At 55.7% G+C, this 27,209-nt stretch overlaps 8 protein-coding genes across 8 annotated transcripts; 7 read left to right on the forward strand and 1 right to left on the reverse strand.

Moving 5' to 3' along the window:
- Nucleotides 1-36: 36 nt before the first annotated feature.
- LMXM_25_0715 (conserved hypothetical protein) lies at nt 37-873 on the reverse strand (the record flags this gene model as incomplete). The annotated part of the gene is made up of 1 exon (XM_003876076.1): nt 37-873. The coding sequence occupies one exon, from the start codon at nt 871-873 to the stop codon at nt 37-39; it is 837 nt and encodes a 278-aa protein (XP_003876125.1).
- A 2,516-nt stretch (nt 874-3,389) lies between these two features.
- Nucleotides 3,390-3,890, forward strand: LMXM_25_0720 (putative eukaryotic initiation factor 5a; the record flags this gene model as incomplete). The annotated part of the gene is made up of 1 exon (XM_003876077.1): nt 3,390-3,890. One exon carries the CDS (start codon nt 3,390-3,392, stop codon nt 3,888-3,890), a length of 501 nt encoding a protein of 166 aa, XP_003876126.1.
- Nucleotides 3,891-4,276: 386 nt separating this feature from the next.
- LMXM_25_0730 (putative eukaryotic initiation factor 5a) lies at nt 4,277-4,777 on the forward strand (the record flags this gene model as incomplete). Its single annotated transcript, XM_003876078.1, has 1 exon — nt 4,277-4,777. One exon carries the CDS (start codon nt 4,277-4,279, stop codon nt 4,775-4,777), a length of 501 nt encoding a protein of 166 aa, XP_003876127.1.
- A 1,440-nt stretch (nt 4,778-6,217) lies between these two features.
- Nucleotides 6,218-9,496, forward strand: LMXM_25_0740 (putative DNA repair protein; the record flags this gene model as incomplete). The annotated part of the gene is made up of 1 exon (XM_003876079.1): nt 6,218-9,496. One exon carries the CDS (start codon nt 6,218-6,220, stop codon nt 9,494-9,496), a length of 3,279 nt encoding a protein of 1,092 aa, XP_003876128.1.
- A 2,480-nt stretch (nt 9,497-11,976) lies between these two features.
- LMXM_25_0750 (putative protein phosphatase) lies at nt 11,977-13,197 on the forward strand (the record flags this gene model as incomplete). Its single annotated transcript, XM_003876080.1, has 1 exon — nt 11,977-13,197. One exon carries the CDS (start codon nt 11,977-11,979, stop codon nt 13,195-13,197), a length of 1,221 nt encoding a protein of 406 aa, XP_003876129.1.
- Nucleotides 13,198-19,639: 6,442 nt separating this feature from the next.
- LMXM_25_0760 (conserved hypothetical protein) lies at nt 19,640-20,695 on the forward strand (the record flags this gene model as incomplete). Its single annotated transcript, XM_003876081.1, has 1 exon — nt 19,640-20,695. One exon carries the CDS (start codon nt 19,640-19,642, stop codon nt 20,693-20,695), a length of 1,056 nt encoding a protein of 351 aa, XP_003876130.1.
- Nucleotides 20,696-21,888: 1,193 nt separating this feature from the next.
- LMXM_25_0770 (hypothetical protein, unknown function) lies at nt 21,889-23,151 on the forward strand (the record flags this gene model as incomplete). The annotated part of the gene is made up of 1 exon (XM_003876082.1): nt 21,889-23,151. One exon carries the CDS (start codon nt 21,889-21,891, stop codon nt 23,149-23,151), a length of 1,263 nt encoding a protein of 420 aa, XP_003876131.1.
- Nucleotides 23,152-25,675: 2,524 nt separating this feature from the next.
- LMXM_25_0780 (hypothetical protein, unknown function) lies at nt 25,676-26,596 on the forward strand (the record flags this gene model as incomplete). The annotated part of the gene is made up of 1 exon (XM_003876083.1): nt 25,676-26,596. The coding sequence occupies one exon, from the start codon at nt 25,676-25,678 to the stop codon at nt 26,594-26,596; it is 921 nt and encodes a 306-aa protein (XP_003876132.1).
- Between the last annotated feature and the right edge of the window lie 613 nt (nt 26,597-27,209).

A 27,209-nucleotide genomic window follows, 5' to 3' on the forward strand; every position in this document is an offset into this window, starting at 1 on the left:
TTTGGCAAATTCTGTCCGACCCAGGAAATAGGGCACCTACTTCGAGGTCACTTTCTTCTGTGACTTCTCCGTTTTCTCCTTTTTCACTGGCTTCTGCAGGGAAGCGCGTGGGTTTTCAGGCTCTGCGCAAGAAGGAACAAAATCGGGAGCAACACGCATGGGCTTCTTCTGCTGTGGCTTAAAAACGTACGGCCTGTGATACGACGGGTGAGGATGCTTTCTCTGCTCCTCTTCAATTTGCTTCCTCTTGTTATCGGCCGAAGTGGGGAAGACGACCTGTGTACCATCGCCGTAAAACAGATTATGATACGTACCCTCTACCAGGGCTCGTTCAGGATGCTCCTTCTTGAACCGCTCAGCGCTATACGGAAGCATCAGTGGCACACCTGGATCAACGTACGCGCGTTGCTCTTCCCAAGTGCGAGGAGGTCCCTCTGGTGTGGGAATAGTCCAGTGTGGCTGGACTGCTTTGTTCCAGGCGTCCGTCTTTGCACGCTGCATGGAAGTGTGGTTCGTCACGTAGCTGGGAACTTCAGAAAAAAGGCTCTGTTCCATCGCAATAATATCCTTGCAGATGTCCACAGCATTTCGGGAGACCTCCTCATCCTCGCGGCTGAAGGCGCTCAGGCCCCGAATAACAGACATGTAGCCTTCATCCACCTCACGTGCAGCCATCTTGAAAGCATGGGGGTTCGACAGATCATCGCCCGCCGCCGCGGCCTCACGCTCTCCATCGGAAACCGCTCCCTCTTCCGGAGCTTCATCCAGTGCAGAAACAGCCACCTGAGGGTCTTTCGGTGCGCCATTCTCCTCCATCGCTATGAACGCCTCGGAGTCCTCAACTGGCTGGTTTTCGGCTTCCACGGAAGTCATTTTTAGACGACTCTTCGTTTTCGATGCACGTGTAGTTCGCTAGGCGTGTTCAATAACTTTTCCAGCCGCTCTAGACTTTGTCCCTGACAAGAACAAAAAAACATGTGTTGGTGTTTGTTGTCAGGAGTGACATCAAAGGCGGTCCACAAGCGAAGAGAAAGAAGTCAGAGGAGAGACCGGAGATGGGATGTGGAGAAATGCATATCATGTTCTTTTTCCTTTTTCTTCCATTTTTTGAAAGCATAGAACGCCATATTCCTCTGTATTGACAGAACTGCGCTAAGATTGACGAAATGAATTCATCATTGACGCACGCATAGACAAAGAAAAACATTTTGAACCTTGTGGGCAAGTATGCTGCTTATTACGGCTCATCCCGGTACGGCTGTTTGTCAACGCAAAAAGTTAGTAGGAAAGTCAAAGGGGGAACACTAGTTTAGCCGCTTCTACTTCACTGATGCTCCTGGCAGAGACGTAAACCGGAAAGAAAAGTATAGACTGTCTAAAGTTCAGCGGCTTCTCATCTCAACAAACAGCATCATGTCGTCTGCTTGAACATCGTATTTGGAAAAATAATCTGTAAGAGGCAGGAGTTTGGGTGTTTGGCTCTGAAATTGGGCGCGGTGCCAGTGGCGCTGCTGCCTGGTGTTCTCTCGAAATCTACGCTCGTTAAGGATCGCGTTGACGGTATCACTCTTCTTCTGCTCCAGGTACGTGTGCACATCTGCGATATGCGCCTTCCAAATACGCTCCCGTTTTTCTTCAGCGCCTCTGCCATGTAGTCTATTAGGTAGCATCTTGTGTTTACAGTTCTTCGGTGCCACAAGCGCGCCTGTGGCCGATGAAACATGATCAGCCTCGAAGCTATTTGCCATCATCTCATGGTCCTCTGTGTCGCCACCAATGCGTGACAAGAGCTGCTCAATCTCTTGAATTTGATCTTCGGAGAACATCTCTTCCTGGAATGAATTTGCAGAAAGATCATCGTCGCCAATACTCGAATGGTGCTCTGGTTTTCGGTGCGATGCCAGGGAGGAAAAGTCTCCTCTGCGATCCATTCGCCATAGTCAGCTGCTATGGAAGCATAAGGAGGAAAGAAGGTGGAGGCGTGGGAACCAAGGTTGAGAAAAATGCAGTGAGGAAAGGACGGAATGCATTTTTGTTTCATGCACGCGCTTGATTAGAGGAAACCCCTTTGGTGTCAGAGAAAGCGGTTTTTCATTCGGAGTCAGGGGCCTTGCCCTGGCAACTGGGTCAAGAGGACCTGCTGTGTGCTTATTTTGAAGTACACGCCTGTGATCCCGATGTTTTGACGGAGAATGACCCCCCCCTCTTCTTTGCAGTGACGTGGCGCAGCAATTAAGACTCAAGTTGCAATGAAAGGCAGCTGACCGAGGAACATGGGGGGGGTCTGCCAAAATCCGCTATCTCTTCTGTCCGACACCAGTGGCTTGCACATCAGCCTTGACTCAGCGGAGTGTGACTCAACATATCTTCTTTTGCTCGTGACTTTCGCATCCGCGTGTAAATGGGCTCGCATCTGTTTCTCCAAACGCGACACTGGTTGACTTTCTGTCAGTTACGCTACGACACCGCGAAGCTTTGCACCTGCTCCTGGGAAGGCACCTGTGCTGCTCAACCTTTTCTCAACGAATGCCGTACTTGCGGGGCGTCATGAGCAAGGACAGCCTTCCTGTAAAAGTCATATGTGGAGGCCTTTGATCTCGAAAGAGATGGTGAGCGCCTTCTCAGGCGTCGACAGCGACTCAGCTTTTCGGCACAGTTTGAAAACCAAGAGCGCTCCTCCCAGGATTTCAAGAAGCACCTGCCAACAGAATGGGGACAATTGTGAACATTTTTTCCCGCTTCACAAAGTTTTTTTTTCTTGTTTTCAACCCCGTAACTATCCTCTTCTGTTTGTTCTGTGTCACATTGTCCATCCTACATACCTGGAGATAACTGCCTATGCTAAGCTCCCGTTCCTAATTTCGTTCCTAGAGCAAGGGTGGCAATCGCAACGTGTGAAAATAATAATAAACATGAAAGCACACCAATGAGAGCCTTTAGCAGCTTTTCTGTATCCTATAGCTTCCACCTCAATGAAAAGGGGGAAAAAGAGGCACAGCAGCGTAAACCTGTTTCGGTTTCAACACGTTCTCTCTTGATCTCGAATATACTAGCGATAGCAGCATAAAAGTCACACTGGAAAAAAAAGAAGGAGCACACTTGCATTTTGGCTTGTTTCTTGCTTACCCAACCAAGCTTGAAAGGGTCACAAATCATGCACGTGACACTTCTTGCTTGAGAAAAGAGAGAACACGAAGTGCAGTCTCTGTTTAAAATACAAAGCAAACGAACCCCGTCGCCCTGCCTCTCTGTGATACATCAGACAACATCATTCATTCTGCCTTTACGCCTTTCCGCCCTGAAAAAAAAAATATTTTTGTATTTTTATCCCTCCTCTTCCTTGGGTGCACAATTATTTTGATAGCCGCTCATTTCCTTCTTTCAACACGATGTCTGACGAGGACCACGACTTCGCGCACCAGGGCGGTGGCGACAACGCGTCAAAGACGTATCCCATGGCCGCTGGCGCCTTGAAGAAGGGCGGCTACGTGTGCATCAACGGCCGTCCGTGCAAGGTGATTGACCTGTCCGTGTCGAAGACCGGCAAGCATGGTCACGCTAAGGTGAGCATTGTCGCGACTGACATTTTCACTGGCAACCGCCTCGAGGATCAGGCCCCGTCCACGCACAACGTAGAGGTGCCGTTTGTAAAGACCTTCACGTACAGCGTGTTGGATATCCAGCCCAACGAAGACCCCTCTCTTCCATCTCATTTGTCGCTGATGGACGATGAGGGCGAGAGCCGCGAGGATCTCGATATGCCCCCGGATGCGGCCCTGGCAACTCAAATCAAGGAGCAGTTCGACTCCGGCAAGGAGGTGCTAGTTGTGGTTGTGTCTGCAATGGGCACTGAGCAGGTGCTGCAGACGAAGAATGCTGCGGAGAAGTAGACTTTTGATGGCACTGTTTTTCTTTACTTTTATTTCTCTCAAAGGAAAAGAAGCGCTAATGTAAATATTCATTTCGCTCCAGCGCTAGTGTCAAGCATTGTGCGCTTGCTCAAAAGGCTGAATGAAGTTACCATTGCCGTTTTTTCTTCAGCGTAAGCGATGCATATGCTCAAAATGCATGTGTTTCCGGAAAAGCAAGGCAACTTCATCTCCTTTTGAGAGTTCTCGTCCAGCAATCTCTCCATGCCATTTTCGTTTTTGGGATACTTTTATCGTAATGCTTTAAGCTTCCTCTCTACCCCGTCTGTATCCTACAAAAATATCATAACACCGATTATGTGTTCGATCCACTATTTCGAATAGCTCTGTTTCCTTCTTTCAACACGATGTCTGACGAGGACCACGACTTCGCGCACCAGGGCGGTGGCGACAACGCGTCAAAGACGTATCCCATGGCCGCTGGCGCCTTGAAGAAGGGCGGCTACGTGTGCATCAACGGCCGTCCGTGCAAGGTGATTGACCTGTCCGTGTCGAAGACCGGCAAGCATGGTCACGCTAAGGTGAGCATTGTCGCGACTGACATTTTCACTGGCAACCGCCTCGAGGATCAGGCCCCGTCCACGCACAACGTAGAGGTGCCGTTTGTAAAGACCTTCACGTACAGCGTGTTGGATATCCAGCCCAACGAAGACCCCTCTCTTCCATCTCATTTGTCGCTGATGGACGATGAGGGCGAGAGCCGCGAGGATCTCGATATGCCCCCGGATGCGGCCCTGGCAACTCAAATCAAGGAGCAGTTCGACTCCGGCAAGGAGGTGCTAGTTGTGGTTGTGTCTGCAATGGGCACTGAGCAGGTGCTGCAGACGAAGAATGCTGCGGAGAAGTGATGGAAGTATCTTCTGGATTTTCTCATGATGAAAACAGCATTCAAGTTTTGGTTTAACTAAGAGAATTCGACCCCGATGACTGGCAACAGCTCAGTGAGGTGTCTATGCTCCAGTGTCCACTCTGGGAAGCCAAGCAACTATCGTATTCCTGTCAATGCCGAGCCGCTTCCGATGGGGCAAGGACTGAGTGCCAACGTAACTCGAGCGCAGCCCACCCGGTCCTCGGTGCCTGCTGGTGGGGGAGCCTCAGCCATCTCGAGGGAGATGCACCAGGCGGCAACCGGCAGGAGAGGTGGAGCGGCTGTGAGGCGACCTGCTCAGCGGGTGGGTGGGTCGAGTGTGGGGCCGAGGCCGTGCTCAAATGGATGGGTCAGCGCAGTGCTGTAATGCGTGCCTACGGCTGCTTCGAACAGCGCGGATGGGGCCTGTGGTCTGTCGGGGTAGCGTAGAGTTGGGCACATGTTGTATGGCGGAGTGGGCACGCTGAGAGGGGGAAAAAGCTGATTTGCAGGTAAAGTGAAAGGAAGAAACAAAATCTAATTTTTTTTGTGGAAGCCCACTCAGCTAAACACGTAGAGACGTTGGGGCATGCCTGAACGCCGCTTCTAGCAACAGGTGATTGTCCTGTATCGATTTGTCTCGGGTCGAAGATTATGGGCTTTACGTTGCCTCGTTCGGGTGTCCGTAGTCAGATGCTACATTGTGAGAAGTCTGTTCGGCACGTGATAATGCAGGAGCAAATGTTTAGTAGGAAAGGGAAGACGTGAGTTTGTTTTTCTCACACTGAGGTAAGATGTTTCAAAGACTTTTCGAATGCCTGCGGATTGCTCGAAAGTGGCGCTGCGGAGGCTGCCTTGAAGCGGCTCGGATGATGGCAGCAAAGTCTTAAAAAACGAGACGACAACAGTCTAGAAAGGTGCACGCGAGGTTGACTTGGTTGAGGATTTGGAGAAGAATGAGATGTGGTTGGTGTCATTTTTTTTTTTGTAATGCGCCTAGTCCTCTTTCCTGGCTCTTCTTTTATCTTCAAATTGCGGGTTGGCGACAAATCACCCCGCCGTGTCCTTCTCGGCTGCGCTTAGTGTTCCCCCACACGTGATACACGTAGTGCACGGTGCCTGGTAGCTCGATTCAGTTACGGCAAGTGTTTGTTTCTGCTCTCGTGGCTCGTCAACACATACACACACACACACAAGGTCGTTTCCTTTTCTAGCACCTGTGCGGCACCAGCGGTGTCTGTGATTTGCTTGTCTGAGAGCTGACGCTCTTCGTGAGGGGGAGACACAAACGACCGGTGGCCTCACAACTATCGTACACAGGCCACACGCACAGTCTCCTGGAGACACTCAAAAACGCTGTTGTTTTCGTAGCACACCCTATTATGTCTGCCGTCGCAGAAGGCTATAACTGCCTTTGTTGTGTTTTCTCCTTCAGGTAATAATGTCGAACTTCGCCAGACATCCCGATCTTACGCTAAACGAGCGACTGGTTTGGCGGCCAGCGAAGGGCAAGGAGCATGTCTACAACTACATTGTGCAAAAGTCTCCGACGGCCAGGGCACGATGTCGGAAGTGCTCGCAGCTGATCCCGAAGGGGGAGATGCGAGTTGGTGTGCCCATTCGCCACAACGCAGGCGATAATGGGTGGATCTCTGCGTGGCAGCACCTTGGGTGCACCCGAATGGAGAAGAGTGAGTCAGAGGAGTACAAAAGCACGATGTATGGGTTTGCAGCATTGAAGCCAGAGGAACAAGAGCATGTGGTGAGCGAGATCAATTCTACGGAGATGCCAGAGCATCTCAAGCCGCTGGACCCGGAGGACTTGGTGCACCGAGGTAAGATGGAGCAAATGAAGCCACCGTCGACGCTACTGCGGCACCTGTTGCCTTATCAGAAGGAGGGAATGGGGTGGATGGTGCGCCAGGAGGTCGAGTCTCCCGTCAAGGGCGGCATTCTTGCAGACGAGATGGGTATGGGCAAAACTATCCAGACCATCGGAATGATGCTCGCGCACCGCATCAGCGGTCCCACGCTCGTTGTCTGTCCGGTTAGCTCCATGTTGCAGTGGGAGGCTGAAATCAAGGAGCACGTGGTCCCTGGGTCGCTATCGGTAGTCGTTGTGTACCGCACCACAAAGGTGACAAAGGAGGAGCTGGAGAACGCGGATGTTGTTCTCACCACTTACCCCATGCTCGAGCAGGCCTGGCGCGCTCTCATCAACGAGATCAAGGTACCGTGTCCCTACTGTGAGCTGCTCTTCATTCCTCGTCAGTTGGTGGTGCATAACAAGTACTTCTGTGGTCCGCGCGCCAAGAAGACACAGAAGCAGGCGAAGCGCGAAAAGCACACCGCGTCTGCGGCGGTGAGTAACTCAAGGGGCGTGCAGTCTGACGAAACCATTCGAAAGGGGCTGCGAACGCTCCACGTAGACATGGGTGACGAAGAGGGGGCCGAGAAGGGGGTCAATGCGTCCAATGCTACGACGGCACAGCCGCAGCGGAAGCGAGGTCGCAAGGGCGCGGCCAACGCCGAGGATGACTCGACTGGGAAGGTCAACGGTTGTAGCACCCCGACAGCCAAGAAGGAGAAGCAAGAAGAGTCGGAGAGTAAGGTGGTCGGTGGTTGCCGATCGTCACCCGAGAAGGCAAATCGCAAGTGCCCCGTCAAGGCGGAAGATCGCAATAATGAGGAGGCTGCGCTGACGCAAAAAAGCAAGGTGCCCCAGCCAGCTGCGGCTTCGCGGGGGGTTGTTGGACCGATCGGCATGTACCAGGAGCTTATGCGGGAAGCCGGTCGAACCGTGCTCAGTCGCTGGGACGCGGCGAGGAAGGATGACGAGAGCAGCAGCGATGAGGAGGTCGAGGATGAGTCCAGCGAGGAAAACGACAGCGACGCATCGAATTTGTCGTACTACTCTGTGGCTGCGGCTGCCGAGGAAGCGGCTGCGGCGGAGCAAGCTTCGAAAGCCCTGGAGGCGTTCCGCTGCTCCGCCTGCCACTTTCAGCTGCTGCGATACCCTTTCTGCCCCATGAATGGCCAGCACCATGTTGTCAGAGAGGAGCTTCGAGACATGATCGAAAAGGACACCGGCGGCGACGATGTCGACCTCGATGCTTCCATCTTCCACTCCATCAAGTGGGCGCGTGTTATCCTGGACGAGGCGCACCGCATCAAAGGTCGAACAACGAGCACGGCCCGCTCTGCCTTCGCCTTGGCGGCCGAGTACCGATGGTGCCTCACCGGCACCCCACTACAGAATCGTGTTGGTGACTTATACAGTCTCCTGCGATTTTTGCGCATGCGGCCGTACGCACACTACTACTGTGAAACGGAGGGGTGCTCGTGCGCCTCGCTCTCGCACCCCTTCTCGTCCACCTCGCTTCATCAGTGCGTCTTCTGCGGTCATGGACCGCTGCAGCACCACTCCTATTTCAACCGCTACATTCTCAATCCGATCAACCGCTATGGCTACATCGGAGACGGGCGACGCGGTATGATGATGCTGTCTAACGACGTATTTTCCCGGGCAATGCTGCGGCGCACCAAGGTCGAACGGGCCGCCGACCTGCAGCTGCCGTCGCTGACAATAGAGGTGCACTGCATCAAGCTCACGAAGGAGGAACGTAACTTTTACGAGTCCCTGTACAAGAAGAGCACGGCGGAGTTCGATACGTTCGTGCACAAGGGCACGGTGCTGCACAACTACGCACACATTTTCCAGCTGCTTAGTCGCCTGCGCCAGGCTCTCGACAACCCACTGCTTGTGATGCAGGGTATGGATGTTGGCCCTGTGGTGAACGTCAAGGGTGTGTGCGGCATCTGTGGCGACGGCATCGAGGGCGAAAGTGCTCTGAAGGTGCACCCGTGCCGGCACCAGTTTCACCGACTTTGTCTCGGCCAATTCCTGGAGAGTGCACCTGACAAGGAGCTCCACTGCCCCACCTGCTTTGTGCGGATCAACGTGGATCTGCGGCAGCTGCGACAGGATGTGGAGGCTGACGATGACGAGGGCGTCGGCAGCTTTGCGGCAGCGTTGCCTCCCGAGCTGGAAGATGAGCTGAACTCTGAGACCAGCGAGGGCGACGAGCACGCGCAGGCGTCGCAGCACGTAGAGAATAAGGGTAAGCGGCGCACAGCGCACGCCAAGCCGACCAAAAAGGAGCAGCGCGGCATTTTCGCCAGGCTGGATCCGCAGAAGCCGCTGCACGGCACGAAGCTCGACGCCATCGCCAACTACATAGAGAAGGTTCCGAAAGACGAAAAGGTGGTTGTCTTCTCGCAGTTTGGCGGCATGCTGGACCTGACGCAGTACTGGCTGCAGCGCCGCTCTATAAGAGCTGTAAAGCTCTGTGGGTCGCTGACGTTGACGCAGCGGCAGTCGGTGTTGCAGGCCTTCCTGCATGAACAAAGCGTGCGCGTCATCCTGATCTCCCTGAAGGCAGGCGGAGAGGGTTTGAACCTGCAGGTGGCCAACCACGTGGTGCTGACCGATCCGTGGTGGAACCCAGCGGTCGAGATGCAGGCCGTGCAGCGAGCGCACCGAATCGGGCAGACCCGCCCGGTCCACGCTGTCCGCTTTGTCACGGAGCACTCAGTGGAGGAGCGCATGGTCGACCTGCAGGACAAGAAGATGCTCGTTTTCGAGGGCACCATTGACGGCAAGTTGCAGTCGCTCAACAAGCTCACCGAGGAGGATCTGCAGTTCCTCTTTACAAGGTAGCGTAGAGGAAAGGGAGTAAGCGCGGCCACCACTTGCCAGCGGTGCGTGCGTGGATATCTGTGTGGGTCTGCAGGGGGTGGCCACATCGCTGGTAAACATGGTGACCAACAGCGAGTGTTCGTAGCTGTTGCGAGGAGAGTAATGGACGCCACCTGTGGCGCTCCCTTCTTGCCCCCTTATCGCGCCTGCTTGCTGTGTTCCTTAACACAAAGCGACTCAACGTGGCGCGGCCCTTTCTTTCCTCCCTCCTCGTTCACCATGGCTAAACACACACACACACAGTGCTGCCCTGCTCGTCACTATCGTCAGTTCTTTTATGTTCTGCTTTTTCTAAACACTGTTGTCCCTCCCCTCCCCTCTCCCCCTTCCTTCCTGATGCTCCTGCGAAATGATGCTACCCCGCTTGCTCTCCCTCACCGCCCTCACCCGACGTCGCAAGAGCGCATGGCAAACAGCACGCATGCCAGTCGTCCGGCTCACCCACCATTTGCCACTACTGCTCATGCTCCCACTCTCATGACAGACCCTTCCTCTTTTTCTTCCCTTTTATTCTTGTCACCGCGTTTCCGGAAACTCTGCCGTTTTTTTTTCTTCGTTGGGGGTCGCTACTGACTCTCCTGGCGTGCGAGGAGCCCCCATCCTCCTCTACACTATCCCTCCCCCCTTCCAAAGGAAGCAAGTCCCTTCACCGCCTCCCCCCCCCTCCAGCGCAGCTCCATCGAAATCGTTTTGCTTTTCTGCTTTTTGAGTCGGTCACTATCGTCATGCAACACATTCCGTGTTCTTTCTCTACCACTTCGTGTCGCTCTCCCTCTCTTCCCACGCTGACGGCACCCTCGTGCCTGTGCGAGACTTTTTTATTACGCGCGCCTGCGCGTGTATCTGTATGTGTGCGCTTCAGCACGGAAGCACCCCCTCCCCCCTCCCCCTCTTCCCCTCCCTTTTCCGCCTCTGAGGCGTGAGTGAGGTGTACTCTCCCACCGCGTCTCTACTCTGGCGGGATGGTGGCGGGGGGGGCGCGCTTTGCACCCAACAACATTGTTTCTTGAAGAGTGTTGCAACGGAAGGAAATGAGGCAAAGGGGGTGGGGTGGCGGCGCCACTTTCGTCGCACACGCATCCTCCTGCTATCCGTTTCCTCTGCTGCTGGTCCTGGTGCTGCTGCCGGCGTCGTCGCTTGTTTCTGCGTGCGTCTGAGTGCTTCTGTTTTTTGGCGAGCGTGCGGCGGCTCGACAACGGCACTGCGCTACAAAAATGCGGAAGGAAAGACGTGAAGAACGCGAAGAAATGAAACACATAGGCACACACAGACACGACGGTTGACCTCACCTCCCATCCCTGTCTCATCTCCCTTGGCTATAGGTTGGTGTAGTTATCGGCGTTCGAGTTGACCTCCCCCATACCTCGTCCTCCGCCGTTCATCCAGCGTGTGTGATAGCGATGCCAGAGCAGCAGAATGAAAAGAAGGACCATGTTCCCCTGTCTCCTCTGCGTGACTTCCATCCGCGTTGAGCTCATACCCGTCTTTCAGACTCGCTTCATGCTGTACCCCCCCCCCCTCCCTCCCTCCCTGCCCCTCCCACATTTGACATTGCCTCCTACTCCTCATCCGCCTATTTCATACATCATTTTTTTATGAAAAGTGTTTTCCTTTTTGGATTCCTTTGCGCCTCTCTTCTTTCCACCCCACACACACACCCACACACCCGCCTCTCCCCCTTTTCCTCTCACAGACGTGCTCACAACTCCATCTGTTGTTCATCTCTTCAGTTTTTCGTTTTCTCTTTGGCTTTCTCCCTCGCAGTTTCTCTCTGCCGTCACACGCCCCTGTCTCTCCTCTCGGTCGCTCTCTCGCACAAACACACGTACGCACGCGCCGACAGAGAGAGGGAGGAGATTGGTAATATCCTCCGCCCTTTCCGTCCTTTTCGACTTTTTTTTCTGCGGCTCCTCCATCCCCGTTCTTGCTTGAATCTCTCTCTCGTGCTCTCTCGCCGTCTGCCTTGCTGTGAGTGGGTGTGTACGCGTGTGTGTCTCTCACCTCTCTCGCTCTCGCCCTCACCGATCCAGTCGCTCCCCACCCCTCTCTCACTCTCTGTTCGTTCTCTCTTCCCCCTTTTTTCCCCTCTCTCTTTTCTCTCCGCGAGTTCGATCTGCAGTACATACACACCACACACCACCACACCCCTCCAAACACGCACAGACGCAAAACCTCACACACACACACACACACACATCTTTTCCTGTTCGCATACAGACAACACACACACGCACACACAGAAACAGACAGACAGACACACGCACACACCTGCATTCTCTTTCTCGATACCCACTCGGTTCCCCTCCTCTCCCACGCGTGCGACTCCCCGATATACCTTCCACAGGTATAATACCCACCAGGTCCGCTGCTCGGGGACCTAGGTAGCATCAGCAGAGGACAAACGGACAAGCCAAGGAAAAGCAGTTGTACCACTCGCAAAGATGGGCATTCCACTTCCGAAGCCGGTGATGACGCAGCTCCAGGAGCGTTACGGAAACCCCATCTTCCGCTGCGGCTCCAACTGTGTGAATGGGTACCGTGAGACCATGGAGGATGCCCATCTGACGTACCTGACGGATAGCTGGGGTTTCTTCGGCGTCTTCGACGGCCATGTGAATGACCAATGTTCGCAGTACCTCGAGAGGGCATGGCGCAGCGCCATTGAGAAGGAATCGATCCCCATGACGGATGAGCGGATGAAGGAGCTGGCACTGCAGATCGACCAGGAGTGGATGGACTCGGGCCGCGAGGGCGGCAGCACGGGCACCTTCTTTGTAGCCCTCAAGGAGGGCAACAAGGTGCACTTGCAGGTCGGTAACGTCGGCGACTCGCGTGTGGTGGCCTGCATCGATGGCATGTGCGTCCCTCTGACGGAGGATCACAAGCCCAATAATGAAGGGGAGCGCCAGCGCATTGAGAACTGCGCGGGCCGTGTGGAGAACAACCGCGTCGATGGCAGCCTGGCCGTCAGTCGCGCTTTCGGCGACCGCGAGTACAAGCTAGGCAGTGGTAGTCAGCTGGAGCAGAAGGTGATCGCCTTAGCAGATATCCAGCACAAGGATTTCACCTTCAACTCGGACGACTTCGTGCTGCTCTGCTGCGACGGCGTCTTTGAGGGCAACTTCCCGAACGAGGAGGTGGTGGCCTACGTGAAGCAGCAGCTGGAGACCTGCAACGACCTCGCCGAGGTGGCCGGACGTGTGTGCGAGGAGGCGATCGAGCGCGGCAGCCGCGACAACATCTCCTGCATGATCGTGCAGTTTAAGGACGGCAGCGACTACGCTGCTGAGCCGCACACCACCGTTGTGCCCGGGCCGTTTAGCGCACCGCGCAACAGTGGCTTCCGTAAGGCGTACGAGTCAATGGCAGACAAAGGTAACACCACCGTCGGCGCCCTCCTAGAAAAGCGCTACGACACCCTCAAGGCTGCCGACGCCCTCACCCCGGAAGAGACGGAGGAGCTGAGCCAGTTTGAGAACGGCCCAGAGGCGAAACTCACAGGCATCGAGCGTCAGAGGTGGTTCTCGAACTACTTCCAGAAGCTGTGCGAGGCAGCATCGAACGGGCCAAGTGACCAGATGGAGCGCCTGCAGTCGCTGCAGCAGCAGGCCGGCATTCCGCTCTCTATCCTGCTGTCCTTGATGGGTGAGCAGACGCAGTGAACAACGCGATAAAATAGAAAAAAAAAGCACGCAACGCTGAAAGGGGCACCAAAACGAGATATGCAAGAGAGGTTAAAAAAAAAGCGGCGAAGCGGCGGAGGGAGGGGCGACGAAGTGAGCTGAGGTGGAGCGGAAAGAAAAACGAAAAGGGTGGAGGCACGAGTGAGCTCGTGTCGTGTGCTCTGGCGAGGTCCTCCCCTTCACACCCCACTTGACCCCTCCCCCTCTCACATATTATGACCGCCTTCCTCTACCGTCCACTCACCGGCAGGATCCCCTTTTCGGAAGAGGTGGGAGGACAGTCAAGGACAGAAGATCACCACAGTCGAGGAAAAGGGGGTGGTCACGACACACATATCTACGCGTATAGACACACTCATACACACACGTGAGATGGGCTGCGTGATGGTGTCAGAGCTGATGGTATGTGTGTGTGTTTGTAGGCGGGTGCTGAGTACTGGTTCCCTTCGAGGGCGAAGGGGAACTCCCTCCTCCTCCCCATTCCTTCCCGTACTCCAAGTGGTGTTGGAGCGATTTTAGGAGGGTGAGAGCACGGGGAAAAAAAGATGCAAGGAGAGCGAATACTGAAAGGGTGTTCTGCATATGGCCAGAAGCGTCAAGGAGTTCCATCGAGAGCGGCTGGGGAGCGTTCGACAAGTGATGAGAGGCAGAAGAAGGGGCCCAAAGGAGTTGTATCAGAGGAGACGAGAAATATGTTAGGACGAGGGGTAGGAGTGGGCGAAGGACAAGAGCAGAGAGGGGGATGGAAATTCCGCATACTGTAAGGTCAAGAACTAGAAAGGATGGGGAAGGGTGAGCGTGAGAGTGAGCGTGAGAAGCACGCCGGCGATGGAGATGAGTAACACAGTGCATGCGACTCGGCAGTGAAGGGCACGGTGCTGGGTGCATCCCACCACCACCCCTTATCCCTCTCTCTCTCTCTCTGCGTCGCGTCTTTCTGCGGCACACCCACACACTAACAGAAGAGAATGAGCGACTCGCGCGCGTTGTTGGAGCACCGATGTTTTTCGCTTTCCTTTTTTTTAGCGTCGTCCCCCCTCCCTCCCTGTGTGTTTTCCGTCTCGTATTTTCTTCCTCTCCGTTTTCTTTTTGTTCTTGTGGCGCGATTGTTGTGTGCACGCGTGTGTGCATGAGTGTGTGCATGCGCGAGTGTGTGTGCAAGGGCAACCCCCACCCCTCCTGGAGGAGGAGGGCGAGAGCCAAAGAGGGAAAGAGAACGTATGCTGTGTTTTGACTCTCGTCCCTGCCCCCTTCCCTCGCTCTCGCTCTCTCTCCGTTGTTGTGTTGCTGATCGGTGAGCAAGTCTCCATCCGCTGTCTCACGTTTTAAGGTGCTCTCCTTTCGTTGCCTTGCATCTCCTCTTCATCAGGTGACCCACACACACACACACACACGCGCGCAGGCGAAAAGCACACCGACACACCCGCATGCGCGCGCGAAACGATAAAAAAGAAAACAACATGAAAACAAAGGGAAACACGGGATGTATGTCATGCATGTAGAATGAAATTTATGCGTATCGCTGCCTTGCGCTTCTTTGTGTGCTCGTGCGTGTGCATGTGTGTGTGTGTGCGTGCATCCGCCCACCTACCCACCCACTCCCTCGCTCGCTCGCCACACATTGCCCCGCCTCTTTGTATAACAACCCGTTCTCTTTGACCGTCTCTCTATGTGTTCGTGCTTTCGCTGTCCTGGCGTTTTCTTGTGTCGTTTTACTTGTTACGCTGCGCTAGCATACACCCACACACCCATGCTACCCCCTCCCCGTGTTCCTCTCACTTCCCTTTTCATTCCTCTACTATGTCCACCGCTTGCCATCGCCAGCTTGCTACGCTCTCTACGATGGCGGCGACACGGTGCCATCACTGTCCCCCTTTTTCCTTTTCTGTGCTGCATCTCTGCCACCGTTTGTTCTTGTTGCGTCTTCAGTCGCCTCCGGCATGCTGCGTAGCCTCTCATCCCTTCTCTGCTTCCCTTTCCTTTCTTCTCCACTTCTCAGAAGTATGATGATGGCAGAGAGGACAGCGCAAGAGAAGGGCGTTCAAGATTGGCACTCACCTCCCCCACGGCGGATCACGAAACAGAGGAAGACACAACATCACCGAAAGGGATCTCTAAAAAGACAGAGAAAAGGTGTGTCTGTCTGTGTGTCTGCGTCTGAACGCGGGCCCTCTTCACGACCCTGCCCATTTTTATTTTCGTCCTTTTTTCGCTGATCCCGTGTCTCGCACGTTGCCCGCTGCTTGTGTGCTGCCACCCCCACCCCCCCCCCCACTTTTGTTTTGTGACTGTTTTTGCGGTGTCTTTGTTCGCGTGCGGAGGTGGTCGCTCGTCTCTTGCTGCAGTCCTCTGTTTCTTCTTTTCATCTTTTCATGTCTTTCCTATTGGTGAGCCCCACGTTACAGCCGCTTCACCGGTATCTGTGTCTCACGGCCCCCTCCCCCCTCCCCCACACCCCCTCACCCCCTTCCTCCGCTCTCTGTGTGTGTGTGTATGTTTGCGTGGGAAGAGGTGTGTGTAAGAAGAAGGAGGGAGATGAGCGTGTGTCTTGATTGCTGTCTGTGTGTCAAGCGTCTCGGGAGTTGTGTGTGTGTGTGTGTTTGGGTGTTTTATTTTTATGTTTCCTCACTCCTTTTTTTTGATGTGGTCTGCCTTGTATTACCTTCCCCTTCAAATCTCTCGCTCTCTGTGCATGTCGTCTGTGGGCGCGCACTTTTTTTTTGTTTTTTTTGTTGTTGTTGTTTTTTCCTTTTTGGTACCCTCGTTGTTGTAGCGTAGCGTCTGTGTGTGTGTGTGTGTGTGTGAGGAGGAGGAGGGGCGAGGAGAGAAGACACTGGAGACAAGAGATGCCACGCCACACGCGTCTCCAAAGCACACACGTACACACGTAAATGCCAATGTAAGAGAGAGGGGGACGAGGGAAGGAGCGAACTGTGCGCGCAAGATGAAAAAAAAACGAGGGACAATTGAGGAGAAAAGAAAAGGGGGACGAATCGAGTGTGGTCAGACAGCGTCATGCTCGCATCACATTAGCACCTCGCCTGGCCGACGTGTTTCCCCCTTTTTTTCAAGCGCCTTGTTTCCTTTCTCGGTGTGTTCTGTGTGTCCTTTGCCTTTCTCGCAGCGCAAATTTCTCTCTCCTTCTCTGCTGTACGTGCTCCTGTCTCCCACGATGTGTCTGCCCCCCTCCCCTCCCCTACTCCTTCCCTCTCCGGTATGTATGTATGTCGGCGTTGATGTGGCCATCTTTCCCTTCCCTTTGCTCTTCAGCTTTGCTTCGTGCTACTGTCATGTAACTGTGTTGCCCTACGTGTGTGTGTGTCGCTCCTCTCCTCATCTGTCAGCTACTCACTCTCCAAATCTCCACTTCTCTTTCTCTCCGTCCTCTCCCACTCACCCCCCCCCTTCTGTGGTTGACGCACACGCGTCCAAGCACACAAACGGAGGTCGAGACTGTCACGCACACTCACCAGAGAACTACGCTCGCCCACTCCACCTGGTGCAGCACGCGCGCCTTTTCCGTCCCCATGTCCTCTTCTCTTTCCCTTTTACTGTCAAGCAGGAGGCGCGCGGGGTGTGTGGGAGGGTAGGTGGGGATGAGCAGGGAGGGAGGAAGGGGAGTTCCTGCCATATCTATGCGCGCGTGAGTGCGTGTTGCGTATTTCATGTTTTCTTTCTTAGATCCTGCAGTTGTGCTCTTCGTATGATCAACATTCCTTTTTCGTGTTGTTCTGGATGGCTATGCAAGAGAAAACACACACACACACACACGCAGGCAACATGAACGAGAAACACGAGCAGCAAGGACCATGCAACAGCCACAACCGTAGCAAGAGGAACAGAGATACATGTATACATGTGTGAAGAGACGTCTTCTCTGGCTTCTGCCTACAGCCCATCTCCCGCGTCACATCGGCCATCTCACGTCTCTCTTTTCGCTCCCCCCCCTTCCCGTCCTTCCCTTCCTCGCTTTCCGCTGTGATGAGAGGGGCGGCGAAGGCAAAGAGATGGACGTTGGCGGCGAGGGAGGTGAGAGGGGGGCGTCAATCAATCCGCCAGCGACACGGAGGACAAAGCTCGGCGAGACAGAGGTTTAAAAACTTAAAACACGCAACAGAGGGAAGGTCGAAAGAAATGGGAGCCCATCGTAATACGGAACGCAGAGCAGTCAAGCGAAAAAGAATCGTGAGAGGTGAGGGAGGTGCGCGCTTGCACGCTTTACCAGGGTTAGGAGTGGAGAAGAAGAGAGCTGATGGGGACGTGTGTGCGTGCGCAACCGTCGCATCCCGCCCATATGCCGTTGAGCTCACACGCGCACATACGCCGTGTACTGGGGTGAGAGGCGTATGCGCACGCCAATAAAGCTGAAAGGAGAAAATAGAAAAGGGAGAAGTATAGCCGGATGCGTACGAGCTGTTGGATAGCAGAAGCCACTTGTGCACGCTTTCCTTTTTCTGGCGTGCGTATGTGTGTGTGTGTGTGTGGTGAGTCTGCCTTTTCTGTTGCCCGAGTACAACTCCCCAACGTCTCCTCATTTGGTGTTGTTGCTGTGGTTGCACACTTCCCTCCGCCCCTTTTGTTTTTTCTAAATGTATATTTTTTTTCCTTTCGCTTGCTTTGGATGTCTCCTCCGCGTCTGTCCTTCGTGCCCGCGCCCTGTACCTTTCTTGCAGACATGCGCACAGAGACTCACTCGCTGGCACGCGTGAGTCGAATCCAGACATGAAGCTCCATCTTCCTCTTTATTGTTCCTCATGCTCCTCCTCCACCGTCACCACCACCCTCTCTCATTCTCCGACGTTTTTTGTCGCTTCCACTGTGTGTCCGCATGCGTGTACGCGTGTGCGCGTCTCTGCACACGTGCCAGTGTGTAGTTCTCGAGTAGGATGGTGTTGCTCTTTTTCCATTGACCTTTTTTCTTTTGTCGTTTTTATATGCAGCGTTTCTCTGCTCCTCCGCGTCGTCCTCGCCTTCGCGTTTTTTTGCCCTCTTGTCGTTGTTCTTGTGCGCTTCTCTCCGTCTGTGGCCCCCTCCCCCTCCCCCTCCTCCTCTCCCTCTTCGGATGATGTGAGGAAGTGACCGGTCGGTGTATCTCTCTTTTCTGTTTCTCTGTTTTCGATTTTTTTGATGCGCCAAGCGCTTCCGTTGTCGCTGGTATGTGTAGCCGTTTCATGGCAGAGCCGCGTGGACGTCGACGCTTCGCTCTGTCTGTGTCCCCCTCTCTCAGACTTCGTGCGTGTGTGGGGGGGGGGTGTTGTGACGTTGATGTGTCTCTGCCTGCATCTGCATCTGCATCTACGTCTGCGTGTAGGTGGTTGATCGGGGCATCTGTCAATGTGTATGCGTTTCTTATTTAGCTCGTTCGAGGGTGTGGGTGTGCGTGTGATGATGATGATGGACTACCAAAGTAGTGTAAGAAGAATAAAAAAGAAAATGAACAGCCGCCAGGAACAAGAAAGACGGCGGGGCCATGGCGTTTGCCTCCACAATGGAGAGAAGCTCCACAAGGCAGCGTGCACGGCGAGGCTCCAGCGGTGGGGACATGGAGGAGGGCTAAAAACAGGGGGAGGGGGAGGGCGAGGGCGCGTGCTGCACCTGTGCGAGTGACTGGGGACGAAGGGAACTCAGCGACAGTGCTGTGGCATGAGCCGAGGTAAGGTTGCAGAAGCGGAAGCCATGGGACGAGGAGGTAGGAGAGACGTGAAGGGAAGAAGGCTGGAGGGGGGTCGATGAGAGAGAGCTGACAGAGGTTGGGGGCGAGAAGGACAGCATGGATGATGTTGATGAGGGGCGGTTGCGGCACTACTACGGACGCTCTCTCCATTTGTGTTTGCGTGTGCGGGGAGGGGGGGCTTGCGCCACCATCATCCTCACCCTCTCTCTGCTGCGCCTGGATGCCTCCTCTCTCGACCTCCCTCAAACGCTTTCACGTCTTCCACCCTCTGTGCGTGTGTGTACGTGTGTGTGTGTGTCCTCCTCTCGCTCTCTGTCTGCTCCCACTGTCAGCGCTGCCGTTGCCCCTCCACCCACCAACAGAGTGCTACGAGTGCTCTCTCCATGCAGAGCCTCCCCTCCCTTCCCTCCTCCCCTCTCCCATCTGGGCCTCTTCCCACGTGCTGCTAGTCAGCTGACCCTGTGTGCGCCTCCTCCCTCATTTTATTCTCTTTGCCTTTTCCTCCTGTCCATCGTGACTGAGCTGATGGAAGGGGGCAAAGGCAATAGACGAGCGAGTGGGCGGAAGACGAGGGCGCACCTCTGGGACTATGAAGACGCATCCACCTTCTCTCTCCTTGCAACGTCGCCTCGATCATATTTTCTTTTTTTTTCGCATACGGGTGAGCGGCGCTGCCCCCCCCCCCCCGCCACCTTTCTCTCTCTCCCCTGCAGGCCTCTCTCAACTCTCCATCTCATGCGGGCGTCGATGGGTTGCTTAGCCGAGCCGTCTTTTCTGCTGCGCCACATTCGTCGCTGCGGCGCTGATGACCCAATGCAAACTTCACAGCAAGCCACTGCATCGACTGCGGGTGCCACTACCACTAGCGATAGCTCGTACACCACGGAGGTTCTTCTCAAAGTGGGGGTGCCAGCATCCTTCGCTCCCGCCGGCAGCTCCTCTGGTACGGCCTCGCCAGCGCCGGTGTGCTACATGTGTCCAGCATACATTCTGCAAGCAGGATGCCCAGCACTGCGCGAGTTGCTGGCAGATGCCTTTGAGGGTGACCCTGGTGGGGTGCATGGAGGGGGCGACAAGGTCGGCGCGAACTCCGCTGCGGCTGTCGCGCTTCGGTCGTCGTCTCCCGTGGCGGTTCCACTGCCGTTTCTCGACAAGGATGTGTTCGATGTGGTGGCAGTGTACTTGGAGCACTTCCACGCGTTCGACTACACCACCTCTGCCAGCATCGCTGCAGCCGCAGCACACCCGTCTCCCGCTTTCCTGTCTTCCTCTGCTCGCGCTCCGTCCTCGCTGCAGCGGCCTCTGAACTTTCAAGACCTCTACGCCCTCTCGACGTGGGAGCATTACTACGTCTTGTGCCAACTGCTGGGGTTAGAGCGGTCGCAGGTGGACTCCCTCCGTCTGGTCGAGTGCGGAGCCTGGGTAGATCTTCTCGGTGGTGCCGCTGCGGTACCATTGCTGGAAGGGGGAACACAGCAGCAGCAGCAGCAGCGCCAGGTGACTGTTACACATGAAGTTGCGCTCTCTCAGCAGCGCACCGAGTGTTTCTCACTCGCCAACCGTCGACGGATGTGGTCACGTTTGTGCCGCGTGCTGGGAGCGGCCTCGCGACTTGGGATGCCGACCTTGCGGCTGCTATGTGCAACGGTAGCGGCTGACATGCTCGTAGACCTCGATGAGGCGGGCTTAGCGCGACTGATGCAGTCGTCTGAAGATGGCAGCAGCGGCAGCGGTATACCCCCTTTTACGCCTCAGGGACGCGCGCAGGTGCTGGAGCGATTTCCGTGGCTGATGCCCCGTTAGTCGCGCAAACAGTTCTCGGTTGCCTGTCTCGTCTCTCGCTGACCCCGCCTCTGTCGGCGCACGCGCGGCAGATGCTGGAGGACGGGGTGGCGCAAGCATATTGGGCCCGCCGAAACAGGTAAAGTGACGCAAGTCTCTTTATCCGTCGTACATACATTCGCGAAGCGAAGGAGGTGGGCATTCCACCTCACCGGACGTAAGCACAGAGCAACGGAAATGGCCGGAACAGCATTGAACTCCAGAGCCGTGATCACGTGAACGAGCACAGCTCACTACATGCCTACCCCTCCTTCTCTCGCTGTTCTCTATGCGTTTTCCGCTTCGGCTTCGTGTACCGAAGGAGTAGCTTCAGTAAGCCCATATCCCCATCGACATCTCTGCGCGACCGTGCCGACGATGCTGCGCGCACACACACACACACACACACCACAGAGACACCCTCCCCTCCTTATCGGCATTCAGAGGCCCCTTCAACGCTCCTTGCGTGTGTGTGTGTGCGCGCGTCGACTCCCACGAAGGCCCCCACCCTCCTCTCTCCTCTCTCTCCTCTCTCTCCTCCCTCACATGCACACAAACATCTCTGCAGACAAGAGAAAAGGATTGCGTCGATAGACATGCGCACCCGTCAGGCGTGCAGGCGACCAGCGAGCCATGCGTGGTCGGGGTTGCCTGTGCCACGCTTAGAAGTGAGGACCTTTCGAGCCAGACAGCAACGGAGGAAGATGGAGCAGGAGTGGGAAAGGGAGGCTGGGGGGGGGACTGTGATCAGTAAGACAATAATGAAGCCCGAAGAGAGTGTATCAGCAGCACCTTGCCCTGTTTTGTCACACGCTTCCGCTGTTCGGGATCTCTTCCGCTCCTTTGCTTTCTCTCTCTCCGCCCCTCCTCGGCAGCTTCCACCTGTGCACTGCTGCCGGACATCGCATGTTCTCGCGGTGCGCAACTCTCTCTCTCGTTCTTCCTCTCGTCCTCAACACACAAACACACATATATGTGCTCCTGGGTGTGCAATCTGCTTCGTGTGCAGCTCCGCATCCTTCCCCCCCTTCCCTCCCACCTCCTCCTCCACCTCATCATCCAGCCGCTCAGGACCGGTTTAGCTTTTCTACTCCGTCGTATCGAGCACCCACGTACTCCAAATCGGCAGAGCAAGCTACAAGAACCAGTAGTGTCACCCACTCACGGTCAAGAGGATGGGTCAGTCGGCCTCCTCCTCGCAGGAAACCCCTTCAACGGGTGGAGGCTTCATCGCTTCCGCCAACCATTCCGAGTCCCGCCGTGCTGGTAGAGCAGAGTCTCCCGCTTTGGAGGTGCAGAGCATGCTTTACACCCTGAACTTTCCTCCTCCAGCGTCTGGCGCAGGCGCAGAAGGAGTGGGTAGTCCCACATGCACAGTCGGTTCCGCCGGCAATGCGAGCGGCGCTGCGGCGGTCGTCCCCATTTTATGCCTCGACGCGTCGGCGCTAGACATCCGCCAGCTATTCAAGTCGCTGGAGCTGCCGCCAGCACAGCGCGCCAAGACCCTCCAAGAGGCATCGAGGAAAGGTAGCGTTGTTCTCCTGCGCGCCCCTGCCAACACAAGTGTGTGTGTGCTGAGGCAGCTCCTGCTGGCCCAGACAGCGTCGTCTGCATCAGCGAGCACTGTAGACAGCGGTGCGTCGATGCTTCATCTGTTCGCCCTTCGCCATCCGTTACTTTCCATCGCTGATGGTGCCGCGGCTGATGCCACACCTTCTTGTGGCACTGCTGAAGTCTCCTCCAACTCGCTGGTGGCGCTTTCGGAGTCGATGGAGCTGTCCGCGCTGAGCATGAACAATCAGCTCTTCTTTTTCCCCCTTATTGAGGCCAGCGAGACTGACTGCAACCCGCTTGTCAAAGATCATGACGGCGTCGGCGCCACCGACTCCTACTGGGCTACGCGGCGACGAGAAGATGCGGAGGTGGAGGAGGCAGCAGCTTCGAGTCTCTCAGTCGGCGCCGGTGATCCTCCCACCACAAGGCGTGCACTTGTGCTGCTCTACACCCATGAGACAAGGTTTGGTTTCGACGGCGACGACTTGCTTCTGCTCGGGTGCTGTGCTTCTATCTGCGCTTGCATTGCGGCTGGCATCTGCTGCATGAACGCCGCAAAGGACAATCAGCAACCCCACTACGGCAACACGAAGCCGAACTACTACGGCGGCAACGGTGTGCCCCAGTACAACAACAACGGCGTCGCCAACGCTTACTACGGGCAGCAGCCGCAGCCGAATTATTACAACAGTGCGGCGCCCGGGTACGGCGTGCCGCCGAACGCGTATGCCAACAGCAATACGAACGTGCCTCCGCCGCAGCCGCTGTATCAGAACTATTACGGCGGAACGTACCAGTACCAGCCGCAGAACCAGCATCCGAGTGGTATTCCCATTCAATCTGCTACGTACGTTCCCAGCGCACCTGCACCAGGGCCGCTATAGGCGCCGGCAGCGAGGAGAGACGAGGCTTCCTCACCGGCTCCCCCTAAAAGCATAACCAGGCGCCACATTTGGATGTCTTTGTCTGCTTCTCTACTGCGGCGTGTCAGCAAGCAGGTCTTGTGGGTGGGTGGGTGGGTGGGAGAACGCTTGTGGCGGAAACCAAGACGAAGAGGACAGATGAAAGCAAAGAAGGAATGTGCTTTCATGTCGCACGTGCGTTGTTTCCGCAGTCCCGCCGCCCCCTGCTGCTGCCCTTGGCTGCACTCTTGTCCCCTAGGTATTTCTGTTTTCCTTATATGCATTTTGCATGCAGTGCGTGTGTGTGTGTGCATGTGAGACCATCCCACGCACAAACACGCACACCACCTTCCCCTTGTTTGTACACACCCCTTTCTCTGTTCAGCGCCGCTGTCCCCCCCCCCTCCCCATCACCACCACCACCACCTCTGTATAACCTTCCCGTCTCTTCCATCTGAGGCTCCTGCTTGAATTCGGCTTCGCTCGTTTTTATTTATTTTTATTTTCATTTTTGTCTCCGCCCCACCAGCACGGTGGGGAAGGGATCTGGACGAGCTAGCATGAGATACGCGTAGGGAGAAGAGAGGGGGGGGGTATCAGAAGGGTGGTTGACGAATGATGCACTTCCTCATGGCCCATGCTATCTAGTCCTGGAGTGTGATGCCAACATCATGGAAGGCAAAGAAAGTGTGGCTCAACCGGTACCTCTCTGTTTGTGTAGCCGTTCTCTCTCTCCCTTTGTTCCACTTTCCTCTCCCTCTCGCTAACTTCTTTCCGTGTGTGTGTTTTTAAGTCTGTTCAGCTGCGCCCTGCCCTCCCCTCCCTCTCTCGCTCTCCCTCCCTCCCCTCCCCTCCCCCCTCCCCTACGTACACACATCCACGGTCACATCCATCCATCCGCTCGCTTTCTTGCCCCCTTCCTTGCACACATGCGCTTTACCTTTCGTTTTTTTTTGTTGTTTGTTGTTTGTTTTCTTCGTTTCGCTTTCTGCTCCCTCATGACGATGCCGGGCCACCCCCACCAGCGGTATCCCACGGGGCGCAGTGCCCCGAATGGGGGGATGCCAAGCAGCCTCCACAGTCTGCCCTCAGATAGGACTGGGGGCTCGCGGTGTCCGACGGACAAGTCGGGGACTGGTGGTGTGCAGAAGAGGCGCGCGGCCATGATCACGTTCGCACCAGCTCACTGTCAACTGTGTCGATGACTCAACAAGTATACGCATCCAGCTACTGTTTTTCTGCGTTAGTTGCGTTTTGGCGATGTCGAGCGTGATCCATGGGCCTAGCCTGCGCTGTATGCAGTGGCACTGCACTCGGCTGTGCGACACTGAACGGTGTTGGTTGGCCCGACTCCTCGACATAGCCGCAGTGCAGCAGTGGAAAGTGAACAGCTGTGGCTGTTCAGGCGCGTATTTGTTGCTGGCGTGCTCGTCGTGGGCTGAACATGTGGAGCAGGAAGAGAAAGCAATGTGTGCTACTTTCACGTGGGTGGGTGTCTTCAATCTGTGTGTGTGTGTGTGTGTCTACAGTCCTCTCCCTCTCGTTATCCCTCTCCCACCCCCTCGCACATGGCCGTGTGCCTCGCCCAGTGCCTGTCTTCCTCCTTTTCTTCTTCCTTTGTATGGCATTCTTCGTTTACTTCTCTGTAGTGTGTGCTGGGGTGAAGGCGTCACCCAGCGGCGCAGGTTTGGTCCCTCCCTTTACTTTTCCAATGCAGTGGTGCGTCGCGGTTCCTCCTATTTTCTTCCCTTCTTTTTCGAATATCTGTGTTGCTTGTGTGTGTGCGTTTGCGTGGGGAGGGGCTTGTGGGCACCCGATGTTTTTTTTTATTCCTGTTTTCCCCTTTTTTTCTTGCCGTTCTTCAAGTTGGGTGCGAGAGGTGGGACGGAGTGAGGCGACTTTGTGTGTGTGTGTGTGTGCCTGTGTCTGTGTGTCTATCTTCGTGTGTAGGATGGCTTGAAAGGGCAGTGCCACCGTGAAAGTCACCGCCTTCCCATATGTGCTCTCCTCTCCCCTCTTCTTTTTTTCTTACATGCGTACTGAATGTGTCTTCAAGTTTTCTGTTGACTTTGTTTCATGGCTTGCGCGCTTGTGTGAGCCTTGTGTGTGTGTGTGTGTGTGTGTGTGTGTGTTTGTGTGTGTGTCTTCTGACCTCTACCTCTCGCCCCTCCTTATCTTCCCTCATACGTCACACCATTTCTCCGGTTTCCTGCCACTGTGCTCCTCGTCTCCTCTTTGTGAACCGTGCACATGCGCCCTGCACACACAACATATGCACGAACTCGACTCATCGCTCTCCCTTTCTCTTACTTTCTCTCTCGCCTCCACCTGCCTACTCTCTCTCCCATAACCGTTACACAGACTCGCCTCCAACTACCTTGTTGTATTGCACTCAAGCGGCCTCCCCTCGCCAACCTCCCTCTGCACCGTCTGCACCGTTGCTTTCATTGCTCTGTGCGTGTGTGTGTTTCTTCTGCTCGTCGTTCCATCACTTGCGTGCACCGCGATGACCGACCGAGGCGACATGGCGTCTGTGGCGGCGAGCGCACCGATGGAGGGCGACGGTGAAGCCCTTGTGTCTGTCCTGTGCGTAGAGGCCACCTACAAGACACAGAAAGTGTTCGATAGGGCGCTCTCGGCGGCCGCGGCCGGCAGTGCGGCGGCGACAGAGGAACTGCGCAAGCTCCCTGGCATGCAGCTCTGCATGTCACCCGACACGCCCATCCATGCTATTCGGGCTTTCTTGCAAGAGCAGGAAGCCGTGGCCTTGTCGTCAAGTCACCGTCACACCACTGCGGATGACGAGGAGCAGCAGAACACCAACTCACTGGCCCATGCTCATTTCTTTGTCATTCTCATGCCACCGGTCTCCTCGGAGGGTGCGGAGGCTGTTGAGGCTTTCCTTCCTCTCCAGGACACCGCAACCCTTCGCGACGTGCTCGCCTCCGGCCCCGTGCTGCGGTGCGCCGACGACGCCAGCGCGGACGCGGCTGAGCAGATGTTGCTGCTGGTGTACATGCGCGAGAGCGAGTACGGCTTAGACAGCGGCGACTTCCTTCTCGGCGCTCTCTGCGCCGGGCTCTGTGCCTGCTGTATTGCCTTGTGCGCCTCTGGTGCAGCGCGCTCGGCTGGTGAGAAGAGGCGGCGCAGAGAGTCCGAGCAGCCGCAACAGCCGGTGTACCCGCAGCAGCCGTACTACCCCGGCAACGCTGCTCTGCCACCGAGTCCGGCCTACTACCCAGGCAACGTGCCCCCCGGCCAGGGGTACAGCTACGGCGCCCCGCCGGAGTACCCGGTGGCGCACCCGGCATACTACAACTACAGCGGGCAGGCCCCGAACGTGCACGTGCAACCGCCGGAGGGCCAGAAGCAGGTACCGGACACCTCGACTCCACCGAACGGCACGGGTGCCCCGGCGCCACTGTGAGCGAGGGTTACGGAAGGTTAGGAGCGCCACTGGTAGCTGCTCTGGCTGCGTCCGCCGTGATTCTCTTCCGTTTTTCAAGTATTTGCTCGGCCGTTGATGACCCCTTTTCTTTGGTCGTCGTTTTGACTGTGGATGTGTGGCACTCCACCCCGTGCGCGCATCTGCATGCATGATACACGAGACTTCTCGTGGCCGTGCAGACACACACTCATCATTATGATCACGCTCGCATTCATGCGAGGGGCGTGTGCGCACTGTGGAGCGCGACAGAGAGATGGAGAGGGTGACGAGTAAACGTTTGGGCGTGTGGGTGTGTGCGACAGCGGATATCTTATCTTTCGCTCTGCGTGTATGTGCGCGTATGTGTGTGTGTGTGTGCTGCCTTACCCCGCCCCCCTCCCGCTCTTTCTTTTCCCCACGTATACCCGCTACGCTGTGTGTGTGTTCATGCTTGTTGGTGTTCTCCACCCTCACCCTCTCCCTCTCGCCTGCCCACTCTTCCCACTTCTCCGACGGTCGTTGTTGTCGTTGCTGTTCTTTGCTTGTCTGTCTCGGTGCGATTTTGTCTTGATGGTCGTCAGTGCTGGCGGTGTTGTTCGATTCCTTTTTCCCC

This window comes from Leishmania mexicana, chromosome 25, assembly GCF_000234665.1.
Source record: "Leishmania mexicana MHOM/GT/2001/U1103 complete genome, chromosome 25".
Taxonomy (NCBI): Eukaryota; Euglenozoa; class Kinetoplastea; order Trypanosomatida; family Trypanosomatidae; genus Leishmania; species Leishmania mexicana.